General features: G+C 36.4%; 1 protein-coding gene across 10 annotated transcripts in view; it reads left to right on the top strand.

The window, feature by feature from the left end:
* The window catches only part of Dnm3 (dynamin 3), a 587,991-nt gene that overhangs the window by 489,129 nt on the left and 74,064 nt on the right, over positions 1 to 24,798 (top strand). For 6 of the 10 annotated variants that reach the window (XM_021265417.2, XM_021265418.2, XM_021265415.2 and 3 more), the window contains one exon: positions 2,601 to 2,612. The exons of the other annotated variants lie outside the window; for them this stretch is intronic. In XM_021265417.2, coding sequence (XP_021121076.1) covers positions 2,601 to 2,612 — 12 coding nt within the window. The remainder of the gene's footprint in view (positions 1 to 2,600; positions 2,613 to 24,798) is intronic. 10 annotated transcript variants of the gene reach the window in all.

Below are 24,798 nucleotides of genomic sequence, written 5' to 3' on the forward strand. Positions count from 1 at the left end.
TGGGTCAGGCCAGATTGAGCCCAGAGGCTGTCAAGGGAAGCGAGAATTCCCCAGACTGTGCTCACAGGCTGGCCTGCTGGCCATCTGAAAGAAGCAACCTGAGGTCCACATATGCCCTGGAAACAATTGGGTGCAAATTCAGTTATGCATATTTGTTATGTCAAACACTCCAGTCCTTTTAAAGAGGTTTATATGAGCTATATATATCGGAATGGTCCTCCCCTGTTGAGTGTTATTTCTTAAGAAATGTGACAGTAGAGCTGGGGGTGTAGCATAGTGGTGGAGTGCTAGCCTAGCATGTGTGAGGCCTGGGTCTCATTCCCCAGCACTGAAAAAAAAAATCACAGGAGAAAGTGAAACACTTTGGAACTTCCCTTTGCCTCTGAACTCCGGACTCTCTCAGCCATAATTGATACTTTTAGGACTGCTTTGTGGGTTAAAACCAGCTTGCAATGTAGTCCTGTTGGTACTTCAGAAATTCCTTTTGGATAGACTCTTAGCTGAATTTTCCTTTGTGTCAAATAGGGAAAAGAATCTCTGTATTATTTCAGGGGGAGAAGAGGAAGGGCTGTGGGCCTGCACAAATATTTATTAATGTAGTGATGACCACTCATGTACATGCATTTAGCAATGTATTAACACAAGATTTAAAATGACCAACACTTAGCCCCACTATCCTTGACTTTATTTTTAGCTTTTTCTGCAGGGCTACACACAGAGCAGCTAAATTCTTCAGTGCGACTACTTTCAGGGTCCTAAACTAAAATTGTTGTGACCCAGAGTCTTGGGGCAACTTATAAAGCATTTACAATTCACCATTCATGACTGCTCTCCCCTTTCAGAATAGGAGATTGAGAAGTGATTTCATGAACCGAGAAAAGGCCAAGCCACACCGCGTCCTCTGCTTGTGTGTTTCTTGTGTTTAAGGATTAAGGCCTCCTACTCTGTGACATCATTGTTGCCACTACAAACAGAACCATCTGCCACAGAGTAGGGAAGCCAGTCATCCCCTATTGTGCAAAAATACTGGGTTGAACTCCTGAAACTTATTTGGTAGATCAAAAGCTGCAGGGTGTGGAATGCAATAAACTCCATCTGTTTGAGGTATTTTCAGCAATATTGCAATTCTTGGAAGAACCAGGGTCCCATTATTCTCTAAAATAGTATTTTACATGTGATAAAACTCCCATTGGTCTCTTTATTGCCTTATTGAACAGTTGGCATCATCTTTAGAAAGGATTTCTTTTCCCCCTTTATCCATTTTTACAGCATTATTAATGTCTCAGATAAGCTGGTGTGTTAACGATCATCTTATGGCAACTCAGTGCCAAGAAGCTTCTCCACACTTTTCTGTCAGGGTTTTCTTTATGAAATATGATGCCCTCGTGGCCCCTGGTGCCCCTGGATGAGGCATTTCCCCGATCACAGTTGTCATTGTCTTCCAGAAAACACCCTGTCCTGGGACTGCTGCCTTAGCATTCTCCGGAAACATTTCTGTATAGATTTACTCCTTCATGTCTTCAGCTGAAAGCTAAACGCCACATCTCCAGGCTGACCTGTTACTCCACGCTCTCCCAGGCTCTTCCACCGATGCATGCACTTTCTTCACTTCTCTCTTCTACTCCACATCTCAGCTAGAAATGCCTCCTGGGCCCCTGCAAGGAGTCTTCAGAACTATTCCTGGGCCACATCCCATCCCGTCTCCCCCACAGGATCTGACCTTGCAAGGACTCGGGCTGCTCTGGGAGTAATGAATCACCATTTTATTTTTTTAGGCCATATGTGAGTTAAATTGTTTGATATAAATCATGCTCTCGCAGCTCCAGTTTGAAATAGGAGAGCCATTTGCCCGCCGCCGGCCGCTGGCTGCTCTGTCTCTATCCAGAGTGTCACTTTTAGAGATGACTACATTTTTGTAATTAACCTTTCCAGTCCATTTTCTTGAATGTGAACCAGTGTTTATTTTGGCGGCAGCCCCACTATACAGTCTTCAATTCCCATGCCAAGCCAAGACAAAATTCATAATTTACAAAATAAAGGAATGGTACAGATGGAGGTCGTAACTTGATCCGCTTATGCTGTCTCCTCAGAACCACCCACTCCTTTCCTCTGCTGTCTTTTTCTCTTCTCTCTCTCTCTCTTTTTAAAATTCCACTTTCTTTGAAACCAAGGATGCAGTGTTTGTTTAAAAATGCACTGGCTGATGGAATTTTCCACTGCTTGGCATGTTGGAGGAGGGGCTGTCAGGACAGGGCAGGCCAACATGCTAACTGCTCTGCTTTTCGTGCTAGCAGCTCGCTTACTATCAATTCAAACCAATTCTCTCTGGCCAGGTTCCCATACCCCAAGTATTCCGAGTAGAAGGAAGGGAGGGAAATCTCTGTCATAATTTCTGATGTTATAAACGTTATGATTTCACTTAACCTCCGTGGATCCTGGGACTTGTTCATGAGCTCTGGATGCTAGATGTACATTATGCGATGTCAGTGAATATTCAAATGATTTGTTTAGATTCTGTTCTAGCAAGAAAAACCTCATAATTTTAAAATAAATTTATGTTTAACATATATTTTCTTTTTTCCTTACCGCTACATGCACAGGGGACTAACAAAGTAAGTTCTTTGTCCTGTTGTGGCTCTCCTGTCTCCCCACACCAACTGCTCCCACATGTGTCTCTCCCAGAGTGTTTGTGTGCATGTTGGAATGACCGCAGGCTGCTACTGTGCAGGATAATATGAGGTGTACAAGTGGATGGGAAAATCCGTGTTTGGGTGACCATAATGGGCTTTTCTGTTTTGATCTTTTGGAAGGAAGATTTACATTCTTCAGGGCTGATTGGACAGTTCAGAGAAGTTGTTATTGGAATGAGACGAACGCTGAGAGCAAAGATTATGAAAGTTTAATAATGAGGATTATTCTGCAGAAGAATCCCCAATTTGATGAAATTCAGTGCAGCTGAAGTTTTTGATCCAAAATCAAGCTCTCATGTTAATGTGCAGTTATAAAAAACCCAAACCGGAGTCTTAAATAGCAGTATGGCTGGTTTCCTTGGCGAAACTGAGCTAGATCAGTGCTCTGGCTTTGAAGGTGCCTTAAAATGGAAGGAGGAGGGTGGGGTCAGCATTTGCCTTGGCTTCTGTGCTCTTGATGTATTCCAGCTGGGTGGAGGGCAGGGGGTGTGGGGAGTGGAGTGGGGAGCAAAATGTGTGTGATCGATTTATGGAAACGGGCAATGCACATGAACGGTGGAAATTATTTTAATGTTGTTACAATAGATAAACGAGCCATTTAATAGTCCAGAGGGTTGCTAAGGATGTTTAAATTTTAATTCAACTTTTCCCAAAACTAGAGTTATTTTTCACTCGTATTAGAAGTATAATAGTAATATAGTAGGGAAGATGGTCTTAAGTTTGGCAGAGTGATTAGTTTTCTTTTTTTTTCTTGTGGAGCTTTGTCCTACCAGGTGGCCCACTTAAACTGGGCTTCAGTGAATACAATAAGAATAGAAAGGAATCTGTTATATAAGAGTTGGTCTGCATATTTAAACCAGCTGGAATTCATCAAGATTGCTATTCAAAAGCCATACATAGAGAATGTAAAACAAATGTGGGAAATCTTTTGCAGTTTAATTTTATGGAATGTGCTATTATGGAATAAATTGACATCAGTGGTTGATATTGAAAAATATGTTACTTTATAAATTTGTACCTTGATATAACTGCTATGACCCAAGTAATGGTATTTAAGAAAGTTAAAAATATTACCAGAAAAGTGCCAAATAGGCATTTGGAGAGAAAAGGTGAGCTCAAATCATTTATAGTAATTTTTTTTAAAGCAGGTAACTTATGAAATTGAAGATTTCTGCAAAGTAAAAGATGATATTTCTTAACTAATACCACCACTCTTGGAATAAAGCATTTGGACAAAATATTTTTTTAAAACTCGTATTTTAATTCTTACACCATAGAGTGTATTTTAGCTTTTAAATAGTAAGTACATCTAATCCTGCTCATTTGTATCACCCTGAGTGTCTAGAATTTCATGTGCTTCTTGTTGTGTTTGCAAACAAACACAAACACTAAAAAAAGTATACAAACTGTGACTGCACTAGTAGGAAGCCTGGAGTAGTGCTGAAGATCGGGAAACTAGCTACTAACATTTGGGGGAGATGCTAATTCTTACAGTACTCAAAAAGCCATTATGATTTTTGTCTCTCTTTAGTGATTCACTGATGGCTTAAAAGCATTTATAAAATTTCTTTAAAAAACACATTTCTATGGCAGAAGTCATCCATTTGTGGTGTCTTTCTTCATCAAGTTCTTCTGGGTAATAAAATACAGCTTACTAGGGCTGGGGATTTAGCTCAGTGGTTTCGCTGCCTGCTGCACAAGCGCAAGGACCCGAGTTCGATCCCCGGTACCAAAGAAAAAAAAAAAACCAAAACAATAAAATACAGCTTACTGACTAAATACAATGAACAATAAAACTCAAAAGTTCTGAACTGGTGCCTATTGAGCCACTTCCAGGATGATGTGGGATGCCCTGAAGAGTCTCAGTGGCCCCGCAGCCACCGTCTGCATCAAGAAGGCCAGATATGTACACTGTGGGGGACCTTGGGGTGCAAGATAGAGATACAGTGTTGGCTGAGTGGCATCAAAGATGCAGGTGCTTACTGTTTAAAGGGTTAATTGCAGAGTGGATACTTTGGAGGTGTTGGTATCTAGTGCCTTATTTTTAATTGTTTATGTTATACATGAGTGACAGTTTGTGGAAAATAGAATGCTAATACTTTAAAAATATGACTGTTAATGCTAGCTATAGACTCTGGCATGAAAAAGTCTCCTCAAACCACAAACAGCACATCTGCATGCCATTTTCCTGTAGCTTAGAATTTCAGTATAAATGAAAAATGCTGGAATACAAGCTGTGCTGTCTCCAGAGTACAGATCTGGATTCTTCAAAAGTAGCTTATGAGATTCTTTTTTCCCTTCTCATGCGGGAATGCTTGTTCTGAGTTGTTCCCAAGGCAACGTACCTGACTTGTTGCCTGCCATATACGTGAGCCAGCTGTACAGTGTGACACATTTCAGACTCACAAATGCTAATTGCTTCTTTAGTGCATGGCATTTTATTATTTATGATTTTAACCAGATGAAAGACAATGAAGCCTCTTCAATTCTTGTTTCTTTAGATGAGCAGGGTGGATTCATCTTCCCAGATACATTAAGTGTGATACACACACACACACAGGCACCCAGATAAAGTGAATGGAACAACCCTGTGATTGGTTTTCTCAGTGATAACTAAATTGATCTACTTCATCTGTCTTTAAATTATGCCTAGACTTTGGGAGCTAATCCTCTACACTCCAAGAAAATGAATCTCTATGGTAATACATATTTAGATTTTTATTGTGATCTTACAATGAAACAAAGCACCAAGGTTCACAGTCCTCCTGGAATAATTATATGTATTTTGTTATTTCTCCTTAAAAAAGCAAATTTTCTTGTGAGGAGATCACAGTTGCTCAGGGAAAATTTTCCTTCCAGGCCTATTACTTATTTTTCCTTTTGAAAATGTTTTTCTGTTGGCATAGTGATACTCTGAATTTCTTAGGGGAGAGTCTATCTCCTCCTTAGATGAGTTTCCCTGTACCGCAGAAGTCAATGTCTTCGTTAGAAAGACCAGAATCCGGGCCATCCTGAGTCAGTTTTCAGGATATGAAAAAACATATTCAGTAACAGAGAGGTTGTTTGGTTTTTGTGATTTTTTTATTGAGTATAAAACTAAATCAGAATGTCATTTTCAGACCCAATGGCTTCAGCTAAAACTCAAACTCCATGTTTTGTCCTAGAGAGTTGCCATTATTTTCTTCATTAATATAATGGCTTTTCTTAGGAGGCATATCTAGATTTTTAGCTATTTCTTTATTAAAGAGTTTTGGTTAAATATCTTTGATGTTAAATTAGACAAACTCACGATAGAGAAAAATCTTTAAAAAATATAAAGAATAAAATACTCTAACAAAATATTTCAAATTCTAAATGATGTTCATACAGAAACACAAATGAAAACTGAAAATGAATCTCCTGGATTCAAAAATTAACATTTAAAAGCCAGGTGTGGCAGCACATGCCTTTAAACCCAGAACTCAGGAGGCTGAAGCAGGAGAATTGCTGTGAGTTGGAGACCAGCCCCAGCTACATAGTGAGTTCAAGTCCAGCCTGAACTGCATAGCCTGTCTCAACAACAACAACAACAACAACAACAAAACAACAAAAACACAAACAAACACCTTACAAGTTTTAAATTACAGAAAAAAGCTACCTATAATCTCTTCCTTTATGAATCTTTTATTATTTTGAAAGAAAGATTTGTACTCACTTAATTTCAATCTTTTTGAATTTAATAATTCTTATATTTCCTTCAGCAGAAGTGTAAAGTTGACTATATTTCTTGGAGAAAAGGATCATTTGAAAAGAACAACTAGAACAAAAAAGTGCCAAAATAGAATTATAAAATTTTTGATGATTTTACCCATCCCAAGTCAGGTTACATGGCATAATTTTACATATATTACAGGGCCTTAATATTTAAGGAAGGAAAAGGTCAGATTTAAACACTTGTTTTTCTACCATTTATAAATACTTTCGTGATTTCTCAGCACATTCAGCAAGACCAGTGGACATGTGCACCCTCCATTAGTGGGAAAAGTAATTATTATCTAGCATGGTTATTTTGCTCACGTGCTAGAGTCTAGCAGCCATCTGCAAAGATAGTTTGCCAAATCAAATGGCACAAATCAAAAGTGTATATTGAAGAGCATAGATCTTAAAGCCATGTTGATTTGTTATGTCTTTATATGTCAGACCTTCACCTCCTCCATCATTATTGTCTTTGTTCATATGTGAGGGAATCTAGACAGCCCTGGCAAACCCATCTCCACAACTTGGCAATGTCTTACCAAAGGTGTGTGCTATGATCTTGGTCACAGAAAGGCATAGACCAGTGTCATAATGTGTATTTCATCTAATATTTAAATGCATGACTGAAAGAACATTTCTAGCAGTTTAGGTACAGTCAGCTCCATTAGGGTTTCTTTTCCTTTGTTGAGTAAGGTATATACTCTTTTCTGATTTTCTTAGAAAAGCTTTGTAAGTGTATTTTCCCTGAATTTAAGGAGAGTCCCCCTCTGATTGACTAACTTTATGCATAAGCCAAGAAAGACATCATTAAAGTTAAAAAAAAGGATGAAAACTCACTGGCCTCGGTGTGTTATTTTAGTTCCCTGTACATATAAAAATGAATTGTCTTTCAATCATTACAACACCAGAAAAGCTTTGGTTCTGTTTTGGCAAACCAACATTAAAAAGGCATCGTCGGGCCAGGGATTTAGCTCAGTGGTTCCGCCGCCTGCTTTGCAAACTCAAGGTCCCGAGTTCGATCCCCAGTACCAAAAAAAAGCATTGTTATTGGCTAAATTTTGAACGCACAACTTTAATCATACACAGTTGGAGAAAAGGACAGTTCACCTGGGAGTAGAAAACTTTGAGAAGAGAGTTGGAATCCTTATTGTGTTCTCAAATATATTGACCTTCCCAGATAAGCTCTCTAGAGAACCAAGATTGGGATGGCTTCTCCAAAGCTCATAGTGGGTGATAAGGGTAGCTGTGGATTGTTTATATTTTATTTTTTTCTGTTGTATCTAAAATGAAGCGACTTCTCTCTAGTTAGTGGGAACTAATACTTTAGACATCACAGCTATTTTGGCATATCTTCCCTCACAGTATTGTAGACATTTCCTTTTGTGTGTGTATGTGTGTGTGCTTCATTAAATTTTTTAATGGAATTAGTTTAACACTGCCCCCAGAATAAAAGCAATCTTTATACCTATTTTGAAAACATGTTATTATCATCAGGTATAATTTTAGAAGTTAACATTGAGAGGAGCTTCTTTTGAAATTTAGGCCCTTACAAAGCATTTTTATCAAAAGTAGGAATTTATTTCTTTAGTTAATTTGTCTGCATGTGGTTATAATGCTGTACAGTGGAAATCATACAGTATGGGTATAGAATGAGAGTTTAAAAACCTTACTATCTTTACCCATGAATTGGGAAAAAAGCAAGATGAAAGGATATGAGTAGCCAGATGTGGTGTTATACATCTATAATCCCATCACTCTGGGAGCTGAGGCAGGATCATCACAATTTTGAGCCTAGTTCATGCAATTTAGTGACTCATCAAGACTAACTCAAGATAAAAAGAGCTGGTTATGTAGCCCAGTGCAAAGACCTTGAATTCAATCCTCAGTGCTAAAACAAGAAAAAGAAAAACAGAAAAAGATGAGATTGGTATAAGTAATAAGGTTGATTCAAAAGATACATGAAATAGCCTCATCCTTTAGTCCTAGGAATAGTTACCTGTAAGCAACTGCCATCCAAAAGTATTAAATGGAAAATTCTAGAAATAAACAATTTATAAGTTTTGAATTGCATGCCTTTCTGTGTAGCATGATGATATGAGCTACTATCATTCTCTGTCTTACCCAGTACATGAATGGTCCCTTTCTACTAAGTATCCACACTGTATACAGAACTTTCCTGTTAGGTACTCCATAGCCATCTCAGTGATCAGATCAACTATCATGGTATCACAGTGCTCATGTTCAAGTAACCATTATTTTCCTTAATAATGGCCCCTAAGTACAAGAATAGTAATGTTGGCAATTGAGATATACTGAAGAAAACTCATAAAGCTCATTCTTTAAGTGGAAAAGTAAAAGTACAATAAGATTTAAACCTTCAATTAAAATAAAACTGTATCTACAAAGTGCAATAAAGCACAATAAAATGATGAATGACTGTTTAGCAAATTTTATGCAAAACCCTATCTACTTATAGAGAAAGCCACTCCGAAATGGGTCTAACAAGAAATTAGTACTTAATATTAGACTATTTTAGAATATAATAGCAATGAAAATACTATATAGGAAACGTCACAATATATAACCACTACAATATTAAGAGAAAACCTATAATTTTAAATGTAATTATTATTTCTTAAGGATTAAAAAAATTTAGAAATTTGGAAAAAGAGCAATGAATACTTCAGGAAGCTGGGTGTGGTGGTGCAGACCTATAATCTCAGCACTCTGGGTGGCTTAGTGACTTTGTTGCAGAAATCTCGGAAAGAAATACACAGAGACACAGAATTTGGATAAAATAATAAAATTTCTTCTTGCAAGCAAGCAGGAATGCCAGAAACCAATCTGGTCAGTATCCGCCCCCTTTTGTTCAGCATTTCTCTTTTTATATCTTTTTTAGCCATTATCTCATCCCTAGTGGTCTTTGATATGTAAATACAATTCCAGTTCCTATTTACAAGTCACAGACACAAGATAGGCCATATACATTGTAAATTCACCCTGGCATGGTAACTTTGTTAGGTTAATGAAGTTACGGGTTAGAGTCAGATAATCCTCACCTTAAACAAGGAGTTACGGGAAAAGCAAATCTTAAAAGAACACATTACTTATTTTGCTTCTACAACTACCTTAATATTCAATCTATTAAGTTATCTAAAACTTTTCCGTATCAACTTAATGAGACCTTGTATCAAATAAAAAATAAAAACGGGGGCCGGAGATTTAGCTCAGTGGTTCCGCTGCCTGCCTCGCAAGCACAAGGTCCCAAGTTCAACCCCTGGTACCAAATAAATATGTAAATAAATAAATATGGGTTCAAAATGTAGTTCCGTGTAAAGGGCCTGGGTTTAATCCTTACAACAAAACAAAATAAAATCCTACCCACTAGGATAGCATTATCTCATTTATCTCATTTTGCTTAAAAAATTTATGTGTGATATATATATTTTTTCATATAGAAATTTTAGGATCATACACACTAAGATGTTAATAGCATGGGCAATATTAATTTTTGTACATTTTTCCTTTTGTACAACTTTAAAAAAGTAAAGATTTAAAAAGGTACCAAAAAATGTAAAAGAAGAAGATATTTAAATGGAGGATATGAGAAACAGAGATATAGAAAGATGAAAACAATATTCATGAGGAAAAATATGTAACATAAAAGAAATAGAGTAACAGTTACAACCAAATAGACTGACTTTTAGAAAGACAAAGGTAATTGTGGAAATGAACTAGAAACTAAGATAAAAGTAGAAATTATGCTTCTGAGACTCTGCAAACTTTATTATATAATCCTGTTTATCATGATTATTTTGTAATGTCCATTCAAATATGTTATTTTCCTCTCTGAATTACACATTGATGAAGGACCATGTTATGGGTCTGAATGTTCACGTTCCCTCCATCCCTCTGTCTTTGTTCCCATGGCTAGCAGCTTCCCCATCCTCTCTAGACCAGTCACTCTTTTTTAAATTCCAGCTTTGTATCTGTCAGCACTGTGGCCCACTATGACTATGTGGTGTGTAACATGCAAATAGTTCATATTATTTGAGGATTATCAGGAAGCCGTTTCATGACCTAATTTTTGGCCCTTGATATTCTACTATTTAAAAAATCTCATTGGAGATCTAAAGATGATAATATATGATATTAGATTAAAAAAAGAATTCCATAAAAGTTAAATTCTAAAGCTGATTCATTTTTCTTAAACCCATTCATTTACATAAAACAAAATCTGAAAGTTGAAATGCAGAATGACAATAAAGTTCCAGAATCAGAATTAGAGCTCCCATTGAAAAAAAGCTCTCTTCAGAGAAAAAAAAAAATCTTTTTGATTTCGAAAAGTTAGCCACAAACAACACTTACCATGTTTGGTAGGCACACCACCAGACACCTCCAGTTGGAACCAGAGCAGAAAGGCTTCAGGTACAAAATATCTGGTCCCTTTGTGCTGTATTTAAACACAAACAGATTAGGGCTAATGACAGTAAGAGCCAGTGGCTTAATCTTACTGTACGTAATGAATAATGTTTAGGGGGAAAAAACCAAGTTAAAATAGGACACGACACTCTATGCATATGACAGGCAGAGTTAATATCTTATTTTTGCCAAAGTTTAGAGAATTCTTACAAATCAATAAGAAAAGATCAAAAAGGGAGAGTGACATTTAAATGAAAAGTCAGAGGGCTGCTGTGTCAGTTCAGGAAAAGATGGTGGTGGCTTGGATTTAGAGGCACCAGAAGTAGAAATAGAAACAGTTGGATCTAGGATATATTTTGGCAGTAGAGCCACTCCTTTGATTTACTGATGGGTTGTGTATTAAAGGGGAGAGAGTGAAATCAGAAACAATTCTTGGATCTTGGATGATGGATGCTTGTTAGTGCCATTTAATAAGATAAATAAGATGAGAAAGAGAGAAAATGGAATGGAGAATTTAGTTTTAACCATGCTAAATTTGGGGGGACCTGGTTTGCATTAGGTTTTAGTTAAGATACATTAAGTTATACAAACAGACTCTCAAAATCTTAGCAGCCCCAAACTCCAACGTTTATTTCTTGCTTGAGTTTTGACCCATCCCAGGTTGGCTAGAGTTCTTGTTATTCTCATCTCGGGGCCCAGCTCCACACAATTATTGCTAATCACTTATGGCAGTGAATGGAGAATCACACACTGACTATTAATACTTCTGTCTGAATGTGACATGTCATTTCCACACTGTAAAAGGCAAGTTATATAGGGCTACAGGTAAGTTCAACTGGACAGGAGATATTTTGCTTTGGAGGAGAAGCAAATACTTGAATGATGTTAGCATTCAAATGGAGATACTTCTAGGCAATTAAATATGTAAGTTAGGGGACAGGTCTGCTGAAAAAGAATTGGAAATTGTTGGATATTTAAAATCTTGACACCTAGGAAGAAGGTGTAGAAACCCAAAGAAAAAAGCTGATAACAATACAGTAGAAGAGGAGAAACCAGCAAAAGAGACTGAATGAAAGAATTGTGTGTGTGTACACATGCACAAATTTTATGTGACCATATAAAAGGGTATAGAAATGGGTATGGAGATGAATTAGGTCTATTTTCAATGTCTTTAGACACCCATATGTTATTTTATACTCAACTCATGTATTATTTCTAGAAATTCAGAAATCCAGTAATACTGGGAGAGTAGTAACATTGCAGTGGATGGAATTAGTAAATATCAGGAAGACCTTGTTAGCATGTACCTCAACTCAGTTGTTGGTTAATAATAATTACACAGAGAAGCCATAAACCTGCATATCAAAAGTTAGCAATCTGAATGAATACAGCAGGCAGACAAGTATCCCAGAATGAATTTTAAAATAAGTCAATTATTTGGGACTCTGTTTTTTTAAAGAAACTATACACAAAGAAGATTAGCACACTTTAACTTAAGAGTGTATTCTTTTTTCTATAGCATTTTCATTTTTGTTTGTCTCAACTTGATGAATATAATCTTAGTCCAGAGTTAGGAGATTTCTCTTAATTATTGGGATAAGTAGAGTCTAGCAAATAAATTTGTAGATAAAAACCCCAGAATACTATTGAAATAAAGTTTTAGCAAATATATTCAGTTACATGCCAGTTAATTGAATCAGCACTAAAATAGAACAGGCTAATGCATTTGGGAATATATAATTATAAAACAAAATAGAATATTAAAGACCAATTTACATAATGATAATAAATATTCTTCAGCATAAAATATTATTGACCAAGGATTAATTGAAGAAAAGTTCCGATTGAGACAGTTTTATTTTTCTTTTTGAAGTAACTAGCCCTTAGTGTCACAAATTTTCTCATTTTACATCACAGTGGCCTCAAAAAGAAGAATTAGTGACACTTTATAAAAAGTTTTATATAAAGATAAATTTGGTGTGGAAGGTAAAATATACCTTTAAAGAAAGGATCAGCTTGTTAAAAATCATTCTATCAGTGCCATTAATTCCTCAAGTAAGAAAATGAATATAATATATATTTATAGAGAGAGTACATGTGTGATTATTTATGTATATTCTCATAAACACACACATACATATCTTCCCCACCCCCAACAGTTAGTGAGTCTCAGTGAGAATCAGTGATTCTCAACAAGGGGCAGATTTGGTCCCAAAGGACATTTGGTAATGTCTGGAGACATTTCAACTGCCAGACTCACAGTGGGGAGTTACTACTGGCATCTAGCGGGTGGAAATCAGAGAGGCTGATTAACATCCTATGATTTAGAAGATAACTTTCACAACAAAGAATTATCTGGTCAAATGTGTCAGTTGTATTGAGACTCATAAACCTTGGCTTGTCCTGAAATAAATATGCAAGATCCCCCTATACCAAAACTTAGGCTATGAACATTTGACCTGTGACTTTCATTAACCAAGCCCAATTCACTTAAGATTGGCTAAAGAACTGAAGTCTATTTAGACCACAAACTCTGACAGTATAAAGCCCGTATTTCCCATCATGCTTCAGCAGTATCTACCTCACAGGAAAGACACTCCCTGCCCTTTGATTTGCTGGTTTGTCTTAGGAAGTATGATAATAACCATAAAGATTTTTAGCCTTGTGCTAACATACTCAGAAAAGGGACTCGAGGTCAAGGACTGTGAATGTAGCAAGGAATTGTCTTTACCAACACTTTTTATGAACATATGTCTTTCGTTAAATGAGAAAAGCCTAATTTAAAAAAAAAATGGATAACTTTTATCTGCTTCCACTAAAAGCCTGTTTCAAAATTGGTATTCCATTAAAACGAAAAACGTTAAAATATTTTTTATTTGACTATTGGAACAAGATATACAAATAGACTCAATAGAAATAGAACAAAATCTGAGTCTTTACCTAGAAAAGTCTTTCTAATTTTTCAATCTTAACATCATCATTAAATGAGAAAAATCTGATTTTTAAGCGTGGGTAACTTTTATGTATAGCTACTAAAAGCCTGTTTCAAAATTGATATTCCATGAAAACAAAAAACTTTGAAATGTTTCTTTTTTTGAGACAAGAAACAAAAATAGATTGAATGGGGATAGATTAAAATTTGAGTCTTTATGTAGAAAAATTTTTCTAATTTTCCAACCTTATCATCATTCTCCACTTTCCATGTGGCCCAACAGCTTAAGTATGAAATGTATTGTCTGCCAATCAAAAATTTTTAAAGTTACTTTATTTTTATTTTTATTAGTACCTGTTTGCAGTACATAATGATGACATTCATTATGGGGAGTTGGTACATGTACATAACACATCTTAATTCTTTTTATGCCCCCTTCTCTCCCTCCCTCCATTACTTGATAAAAAGTCACTTTAGTAAAGCCAGGATAGTTGAAACTAGATTCAAAGATAGAGCCACCTGTATCAATTTACTTAACCTACTTAGAAGTAGACTTTTTAAGCATAGAAGCATACACTTTGATATTTTGATTTTCCTTCAACTATGACAAAATTACAGAAGTCAGTTATCGAAGCCAAGTCTTATGATGGCTATTAATTTTATATTTCCAATTCATCTGAAGTGCTGAAAGGGTTGTAATTAAGATGAGTTACAAAAGTAAAAAAGTACAAAATATATGGCATTGTAAGCTTATAGACTAAATTTCAGCATGGGTTCTATAAAATGACATGATAATTGTAGTCCAAGCATAGCTTTTTAACAAAGGCAGAATATTATAACTGCTTAACAAATAGGAAGATCTCCCAAATTGTGAAACAAAAAGTAGTATTTACATTTTTAGTACCAGACAAGTAATATTAATTATTAGATTTCACAGAAAACAAGATATTTTAGATATTTTATGTTGGCAATTTGTGTAATATTCTACTCTGTGTTATATTTATTGATTTACTATTCACTTATTATGTGTCTTCTTAATTGTTCTTCACATTCTATGAAGACAAGATTTTGTTGTTGACTTGGGATACGGTAGGGAAATTTGTGGAATAGTTCAATAGGTGAATGTAAATAATGGAAGAAATGAGTTGGGACTGTGAGTGCAGGCATAGTTTTGAGGGCAGAAGTGGGTGGCGGTGCAAAGGAGAGAAATTGACAGAAGGGTCAGAAAGGAGAAGGGAAAGAGTAGTGACATTGAGACAGGAGAAGTAGCTTCCGCATGTTTTAGCCATTAACCTTGTCGGCATGATTGAATTACTTCCGCCAATTCTCTGCTGAACATTTAAGTCTTTATATTGCCAGACTATTAGCATACTTCATTCTTCATGGCTAGGCACAATAAAATGTAAATTACTAGGTTTTTTCAGGATGTGTAATTTAAATCTAATTGAGCTTCATTTCCATCTCAATCAATACATTTTATATCATTGAAAATCAAAACCTCCTTATACCTTAATTTTGTTTTAAAAAATGGGGACAATTATGGAAATGAGGTTAATGGAAAATAAAACACAAGTTTCCAAAAAAAACAAAAAAACGGAAAAGAAATAACTGATAAAGCAAAACCCTAAGATATTGAAGAGGTGGCCTAGCAAAGGAGAGGACTGTACTTGACCTGGGAGTACAGAGGGAAAGGGTGAAGAAACAAAATGATTCTGGAGGTTTTCCTTTTCATATGATTATTTCATTGTCCCCTTTTTTTTTTTTCATTGTCCCTCCCTCTATGGGCTTTTTCTATGTAGATATATTCATTGACAGAGGAGAAACACACGCACACACACACACACACACACACACACGAACACCCTTTCCTTTTCTCTACCTAGCTTTCCCATTCAAAAATTTTTCTTTTTCTTCACCACCAAATTTTTTAAATTAGCTCATTTAGGGCTGAGGATTTAGTTCAGTGGTAGAACACTTGCTCTGGATTCAATGCCCAGTACTACTACTACTGCTACTATTACTACTACTACTACTACTACCACTAATAATAATAATAATAATGCAATGCAGTAAAGCAGCAGTTCTCCTTTAGGCTTTAGATTTTAGAGACAGTAGATTATCACAAGTGGTTTGAGAGTGCTAATGCGTGGAGGCCAAGGATGCTGCTACACATCCTTGAAAGCACAGGACAGCCTCACACAACAAAGAATTATCCTGTATAAAGTGTCAGTTGTACTGCTGGTGAGAATCTCTGCTGTAAATTGAGCACAGGAAGTTAATGTAAATGAAGAACACAAGAGTTAGTAAAGTTAGCAATCTGGCCAGAGGTCACATATTAAACAAGTGACATATTTCATGAGTCAGTATTTCATTTAAACCCAGGTTTGAGTTCATGGACTTTCTGCACATACGTGTATACACATATATTCAATTTCAGTCTAATTTTTTGTTATATATAAATTTAGAATGAACATCTTTGTGCATAATTCCTTGTCTACATATCTGATTATTTCCTTAAGATATATTTATAGAAGCAGAAAGAATAAAAGGTAATGAATAATTATAGGGTTGTTATAAATCATATACATATAATTATAATTATAACTTTTATAATTATCAATAATATCAATTATAAGTGTTTTTATTCATGTCATCAAATTACTTTCCTTAAAGCTTGAGCCTATTTATCGTCTTAATGTCTTACTATACCTAACTGTAACCTACAATGTCTATGGTTTTCTTTCACTTTCTTATTTAAAAAAAAAAATCCATGCTATAGGAAGTTTCCTTTAACTGTGAATTTACTGATCATGCTGATAAAATTTACCCTAGGAGAATATAATGCAGAGCTTTAAACAGTCATTCTGAGCCCAAATCCCAGATCTGCTACCATATAGCTGGGCAACCATGGGCAAATTGCTCTGAGCATCTCTTCTCTCAGTGATTAAATGAATCTTGATGACATTGCCTACCTGATAAAGAGTAGTGAGTTAATATTTGTGAAACATGTAAAACAGTGCCAGAAACAAAGTAAATTCTCAAAAAGTATTGGCTGTCTTCAATATCATTTTTTTTTTTTAGTACTAGCATGGTCTTTTAAGCCCCATAAAGTGCTGTGCATGATTCTAACTCCCGGGATCATCCTCATTCTCCAAATATCACGTGTTTTTCAAATTTAGTGTTTACCTAGAACTTCACTATTTGGTGTGGCCCTGTCAGGCATCAGCTGGGCTCCCTGCTGCTAAATTACTACTTACTTTTACATCTCATGGCTCCAGTCTTCCCTAAAGCACTGTGTTCTCCGTCCGATACCCTCTATCTAGATATCTCAGATATCTCTCTATCTAGCTACTACAGGTTACCTTCTTCCGAAGTTTTCTACTTTTATATTTTCTTAGATAAGTATTCTATATAGCAGCATTTTTCAAAATATGCTCAGCCTATTTACAGAATAAGATTTGATGATCAAAAACTTTCTGTGTTACATTATGTTCTGCATCTGCCTTCTGGTAAAACACAGTATATTAGCAGTTTAAAGATGGTGAGAAATGATGGGATAAAGAAAAATTTAACACTGTAGTTCCTGAACTTTTTTATCAAATGACACCCTTACACACCTTTGTTTTTAAACAACACCACCTCTGTCCTGTAGCGTCAGTGTTCAGTGAGGAGCACTCTTGCAGAATAGACCTTGTGTAACCTAGATGAAGGATTCTGATTGTCCATCTGCCCTGCATTAGACATTCCCAAGTTGCTGCTTAAAAATGCAGACTCTTGGGCACTCCCAAGTCTTCTGAATTTGAATATCTGGGCATAGTGCCTGAGAAAATTCTTTTTAAACAATCTGCTAGGAGTAATTTTGATAACCTCTGAAGTTTGAAATTGCTACTCCAGGCACCAATAGCAGCCAAGGTGTAAGGTACAAAATGTATTAAGATTCTTCTTCTACCACCATGGAGGAAGAGTTTCTTTACACTGATTTATTTAAAGTGAATTTACTGAGGGGTAGATTGATATAAGGGTAAGAATCATGCTGTAAGTCAGGGTTTATCAGACATTCTGCTCTTGAATTGCATTCCTCCCAAGTTCCTGTTGGTCTGAGGAATAGCAAATCATTTTGCCGGTGACTTCGGAGCCTGTGAGTGGGTCTGTTCCCAGCTCTGATACTGATGGTGGGGACTCATTCCGTGACTGTCAGTGGTCCACAGGCTGGACAGTCTAGAGTCCTAACAGATTTTCCCATGGCGCAGGATCAGACCAGCCACAGGCCCTCGGGTGTGCCTGGAGGGCTCATACCGACTCACTCCTCTCTTCCTATTTGTTCCTTTTGGGGGAGTCATTACCATATCCCTTTGTACTTTTGTGCTAAGGCTCTCAAACTTTCAGAACCTAAGGGTAAAACCATTATGGCTTCAAATCAAGAAAGAAAATGTATCTGAACTTGATATTTTTGAATAAGTAGAAAATTAATCTGTGTAAATATATAATTTTCTTTCAACTTTCTTTCCTTTTAGAATTATTCTGCTAGATAATATTAGCTCTTTAAAAAGAGGCAGTCACATTTTCTCACATTGGTGATTTCCACACTTTTTACCCGGCCAAGTTTGACCATGTTACTCACTGACATTTGTTTTTCTAAATAGAAAATACTGTTGAATTCCTCTTGAAGGGGAGTTGAGGAAAAGCTCTGGTTGTAAAATATTTAGTCATATTTTGGTATGTCAAGTCATTCCTTTTCAACATGTAAAAGACTTTTCTAAAATCATTGGGATTATTTTAGAGCCTACATCTAACTAAATTTCTTCCCTGACTTCTGACACTGTTAAAAATTTGGGTTTGGTCCCCTTGGGGGAAGGGGGCAAGCTGAGAATGCTGTTCTTAAATACATTTTCACAAACTTCATTATCTATTTCTGTCTGTTTCGACCAGTTTGTTTCTAGGACATTTATATTAGCTCATATGAACTAGACAATCTCATTTTGGTCAATCACCCTCACCTTATTATCAGCATTAAACAGTGACCTGCTCAAGGACTAATGGTACAATGGCCACTACTCCGTCAAATAGTCAAGCTTGATTTAAATTTTGTTGTGCTTATGGAACAAAGTACCAAGAAGTGCAACAAACACTTGGTGTTCAGCCATATTTTAGGTACACAGATTTCTGAATCTTCCCCCCAATTTGAGGAGCCAATGCACTTGCTAGGTTTTCCTAGGTAACCTTGTAGTCTCTGGATGGGTGAAAGCATCCCAGAAGTTAGCCTGCTATCATCATTTCTGCCTGCCTGCCTGTTGAGTCTGATGTCATTTATCACTTGTCTCACAGCAATTAAGCAAGTTTTTATTGAGCACCTACTGTGTGCTAAGAATACAAAGATTACTAAGTCATGATTCTTGTTAAGGAACTTATTACTATTTTTCTTGTTTTTGGAACTTACTGTCAAACAGAAACTTGCAACAAAAGTTGGTAAAAATATGTTCATGGTCCAATAGCTCACAATGGAGGAGTACTAGGCAGCTTTGGGGATGGGGGAAAGCCATTCTAGTGGATGGCACCCAACCTGCTGGACACAGGTGTGGTGGGACATTTTCCTGGACCATAGGCAGGAAGTCAAGTCATTGAAGATGCTGTATTTTATTGTGTGCCACCCCACTGAGAAGCTCTGAGGTGTCTGAGTGGTATTTAGATTGTCAGATCTATCAGCTATGGGAAGAATGAATTTAATAGGAGACTCTTGTAGTAGAGAGGGGTAAGAGCTGGACCAAGGAGAAATGTGCTCCTGCAATTTGGTAGGGTTAGATTCTTTCTGAGAATTTTGTGCATGATACGAACCTGATGTAGACTGGCGTATTTGTACAATATTTCTCTCTTATCTGTGATTTTAGCTATGAACAGTCAACTGAACTGTGGTTGAACGCGTCAAATGGAATATTCAAGAGATAAATAATTCATAAGTTGAAAAATAACTTCCTTTAGAGTATATTGTTATAATTGTTTGATTTTATTACAAATTTTCATTAATATCTTACTATGCCTAATTCATAAATTAAATAATATTATAGGCATGTACATATCAAAAGAACATATTATAGCTAGCATATGGTATTATCCATGGTCTTGGGCATCCATAGAAAGTCTTGGAACATAGACATGGGGGGCTACTGTATTATAAATTGTGGTTGAGAGCCTTTCCTCCACAGGAGGAGAACCACTCCATCCCCACTGCTGTGTGCTCCTAACTGCCAGACCCTGTCCAGGTTCTGCTGGCCAGGGAGGTTCATGCTGACCACTCTTAGAAGCTTGCTCATTACTGCCCCTGAAAAACATGGAGAATTGTATTAGCTTCATGTTACTACAATGAAATATCTGAGGCAATTAACCTATAAAGAGAAAATGTTTGGTTAGCTCACAATTTGGAGGTTCAAATTCGAGATCAGGTGGTCTATTTGGTTTGGGCAGCAGATAGAAATGGCAGGAGCATGTGTCAGAGCAAGTGTTCACATCTGCATTAGGAAGCAGAGAGAGAGAACGGGCCAGCGTCCCAGTCTCCTTTGAGGGCACAGCCCAGTGACCTAAGGTCCCCCACTGTGCCTCACCCCTTAAAGGCACCTCCCGGTACTACCACTCTGGACCTTTTATATAGACCTGTGGGCCCCAAACCGTAGCAAATATTCACTAATAGCTTTACAATCTGATAACACGAAGTAAATTAGAATAGATTGTATTAGGCATTTTTCATTGATTTTGGGGAGGTAAGATTTTTCTCTCACTAAATCCACGCATTGAGACATTTCTATAGTTTAGAAAAAAAGGCCTGTTATAGAAGTTGTGATGTATCACAGTGTTATGCACCTTATCCATTGCCTCTTAGTAATCTGTAAAGCTATGTTTTTGTTCCTTTTTTTAAAAATTTCTTTTTTTTTCCCTCTCCATTTTTGGGAGGATCCTGAGAAATGGGAATTTTTTTTAAAGAATCCTGCAAGTATATTTTCCCCAACGTGTTTTTTAAAAAAACTCCATACCAATAAACTTGGTTTAATGTGGCCAGTATTATCACAGATTAGGTCTTGGGCAGGAGCTCAGCTAGTAATTTGGGAAGCCTTTGAAGCCACATGCGCATATGTGTATTAACCTCTGAGACTAACTATAATTTTAATTAACATAAAATAATCCAAAGACATGCTGATTAGACCATGTACCTTGAACAAAGCATTCGGGGTAGGGGGCTGGGGAATAGGGAATCTTTTTCTGTTCCACTCCCCAACAAACAGGACTTTCTTTAATCATTTAGAATACATTTCATTATGCTCAACCTGCTTCTTTTTCCTTCCATAATGTTCTTAAAGACCAAAAACAATAAAATTCCAAAAGCTTTTGCTAGTTAAAAAGAGAGGAACTGAAACTGTTATAGATTATGTCAGTTCAGGCCCACATTTTTTTTTTAAAAATGCAGAACTCCAGATCTCTTTTAAAGTGTGTGATTTACACCATATTCCAGTAAATTGATGCAGGCCAAACACTTTTCATTCATTTCTCCTGTGTGTTATGTGGGGCACACTGAATGCTGTTGGTTCTCCCAGGGACCAAGCAGGAAGAATTAACTCCAGCCAGTGCTGCTTTTTATGATATGTGGCTTTGAGTTTCAAGGGAATCAAGTGCAGTGTGAATCATGGAAGTAACTGACTGAAAATCCTCAACCCTATAACAAAAAGCAGACTTTCTTCCATATTTCTTCCAAGTTTTTAATTTCACATGCAAGTCTGAGATTGAAAATATTCTGTAAAAGTGTAAGGAAGCCACAGTAGTTCTTGCTGTTTGGGGATTTCCCAGAGAGAATAATCCTATTCAGAATGCTCCTTTTTTGCCAAAAGGTTTATTATGTGGACTGAACAGCCCAACAAAACAGACAACACCATCTCCATTTTATTATACATGTTATTTACTGGGGTTTCCCTGAAGAAAGCTTAAGAATTTTTTCCCAATGAGTCACTGACCAAGTGATTTTTTTTTTAAATATAAACTTTCTTTCAGCTGGTCAGTTTGGAACAAAATCTTCTCATCTTCTGTTTGTTTCAAAGCTGTTTTTACCTTCATCTGTAAATGATCACGTCAATAGCTAAACTGAGCAGCTTGAATGTAACCGATTTCTTTCTATTTAATGTTTATGTTTAAGAAATCAACAGCCTGGCTAGACAAGATTCAGGAGACTACCCTCTGAATGTAAGCTACATAATTATATTTTTATTACTTTGGCAAAACGTATCTCCTTGGTATAATTTCTACTAGAATTAACGGGATGGGAAATTGCACCCTTTTTTGCCAAGAATTGTTGGTGGTCTCAATGCTCAGGTCAAGCTATGCTCTAACCATTGTGGGTGAGTTAGAAGGTGTTGCCTTCTGTTCTCATCTTCTTACTGAACCAGAAGTTCTTGTGACTGTCACTGGGAGTGACTGAACTTTCTAGGTAGACACTGACCCCTTAACAAATGTGTCAATATGTATGATAGAGGTCGCCTCCCCCCCACCCCATAAAAATGGCCCTGTAATTGCAATCCTCCTTCCTGAAGTAGAAATGTTGTTTTAGAGAACTTTTCTGAATCCCTTCCTACCCACTTTCCCAGTGGCTATAAGAAACCTGCTGTTGCCAACTGAGTAGTCTAGAGTCCCTGCTAATTACCTCCTTCCACGGCTTTTGATTTGGAGCCCAACTGATGGCGCCAGAGGCTGAACCACAGTCAGATCTTCAGGCCCCTGATTTGCCAAATGGAATCTATGCAGTTTGTTTCTTTCCTCTCTGTGTTTTCATGATGAGACTCAGCTCAAACTTGAAATAGACTAGGGATCATTTCAAATCATTAATGGCTGAAGATTTAAATATTGAGAAAGTAGCCATCACAATTCTGTACTTGATGCCCACAGATGTGTATATATGTACTTGAACTCACAAAAGTGTGCGCATGAACATATTACAAAATATGTTTTTCTAAACTGAGTGTGATGGCACCTACCTGTAATTCCAGCACTCTTGGAGGCCAAGGCAGGAGGATTGTAAGCTCAAGCCCATCTTGGAACTTTTAATAACTTAGCAAGAACTTATTTCAAAATAAAATTTTTTTCAAAGGGGGCAGGGAATGTAGCTCAGTGCAAAGGTCCTATGTTCAATCCTCAGTACTACACACACACACAGTACTTTTATAAAGATGCTAGCATTGTTTTAATTATATCTGCCAAGTATACCCATACCAAAAGCTTTCAAAATATTGACACTTTACAGCTTTATAAATATTTTCTTCTGTCGTCTATTGATAAGTAATATGTAGGGTCTCATGTCCAAATCAGATGTGCCCAGAATTTTTGCTAAACTGACATTTAATTAAAATTTAACTTGAAAAAGAAAACATAACTATATTTATAGAAGAAGTATGAATTGCATTTCTAGAAGATTCAGAGACATTAGCCTGAGACCCTGACAATTAGCTATCCCTCTGTTTTGTAGAAAAGCATTAAACAGAAAGCTTTCATTTCATAACAATAAAAATATTTATTTCTCAAAACAATTTCCCAGCTGTATCTTGCTTTCTTATTTGAGAGTCCTTCAGAAAGGGAAATTTATTATACTAGAGAAAATAATGTTAGAAGGTAAGTAATTCTTAGAGAAGTATGTGTTCAGGGCTTCTTAACTGGACAAATCTCTTTTCTCCTGATTAATTTGGCTCCAAAGCTATCGGAGGTGGTATGATAGGTAATAAGTCCAAGTCTATAGAACAGTGCAAATAGAAAGTTATCTCTGGGCTGTCGCTGTTGTTGGGAAGTCAGAAAATTGTACACAATTTTAAGGAATAGATAATCTAAAAGAGATATGCACAACATACTGAGATAACCATTAGAATAAATCTTCTTCATCATATTTACCAAACTTTTATGGGTAGTTGTGCTACTTGATTCATTCACTTATTAATTGTGTAGACATTTATTTAGTTAACACTTTCTGTGTACCCAGTGCTGTGTTTGATTCTGGGAATAAAACATGAGCTAGTCCCTGTTCTCTAAAGACTACAGGCTGCTAGGGAAAACTGAAAAGAAAATCGTTTAGTATCACCTTGTATGATAATTGGAATAATAGTTATGTCAGGAAATAGAGATAAGAGCTATCCAAGTGTGTTTGCCTTACAAGCAAAGATGTGGATCAGAAAAGTGCTTTGGAGAGAAAGTAATTTTTGAGGTTATGTTTGAGGAGTATAAGCAAGAAGGTGGAAGAAGCCTAGGGAAAGGGAATGGATCCTAGGCAGAGTAATGGTTTAAATGAAAATTCAGAGAAGTCAGAGTGTGTTCAGGAAACTGAGGACAAGGCTGTGGCTGCAATGAGGTATTATGAAGCTGTGCAGAGGGTTAGGGAAGGCAGATAAAGAACAAATCTTGCTGGGACTTGGATACTATGGGTAAAGGGACTTTTGCCTAAGTGAACTTTGGAGTGGTTGAAGAAATTTAAACATGGAATTATCTTTACTTTTTAGAAAGAATGTTATTTAGGAATGAGCAAATATATTACGATGGAAGAATAAAGACTAAATAGTTGTTAGAATAAGGAATGATTTCAAAATGAGGACAGATAGATTCCTATTTTCAACACAATGATAGACCAAATATCCTAATGGCTATTCACACACAATTATAGTTAAAATGCTGAATAAAATGTAGCAGTTTTTGTTTTTAATGTGTTACCAAAGTGATTTGGTGGAAAGAATCCACAGAGAATAGAAAATTAGGTGAAAGCAAGAAACCTGGTATGTAAGCGATTTCCAGGGTTGGTTTTTCTCCTGAAAATTCCTCCCAAACTCTAGAATTAAGCCTCCATCATGGTGGCTGAAGAAGCCCAGGAAACAAGTGTAAAGCTCAGAATAGACTCAGTTCTAAGGAGACTAGCAGGCGGTTTTGATACAAGGTTCATTCTAGAAAATATATAACTGAATCTAAGCATATGTAAAAAATGAACACAATGTCCACAAGGATGCAGCAAAA

Source organism: Heterocephalus glaber, unplaced genomic scaffold (genome assembly GCF_053883595.1).
Source record: "Heterocephalus glaber isolate CG9 unplaced genomic scaffold, H.glaber_assembly_v1.0 deba00001600, whole genome shotgun sequence".
NCBI lineage: Eukaryota > Metazoa > Chordata > Mammalia > Rodentia > Bathyergidae > Heterocephalus > Heterocephalus glaber.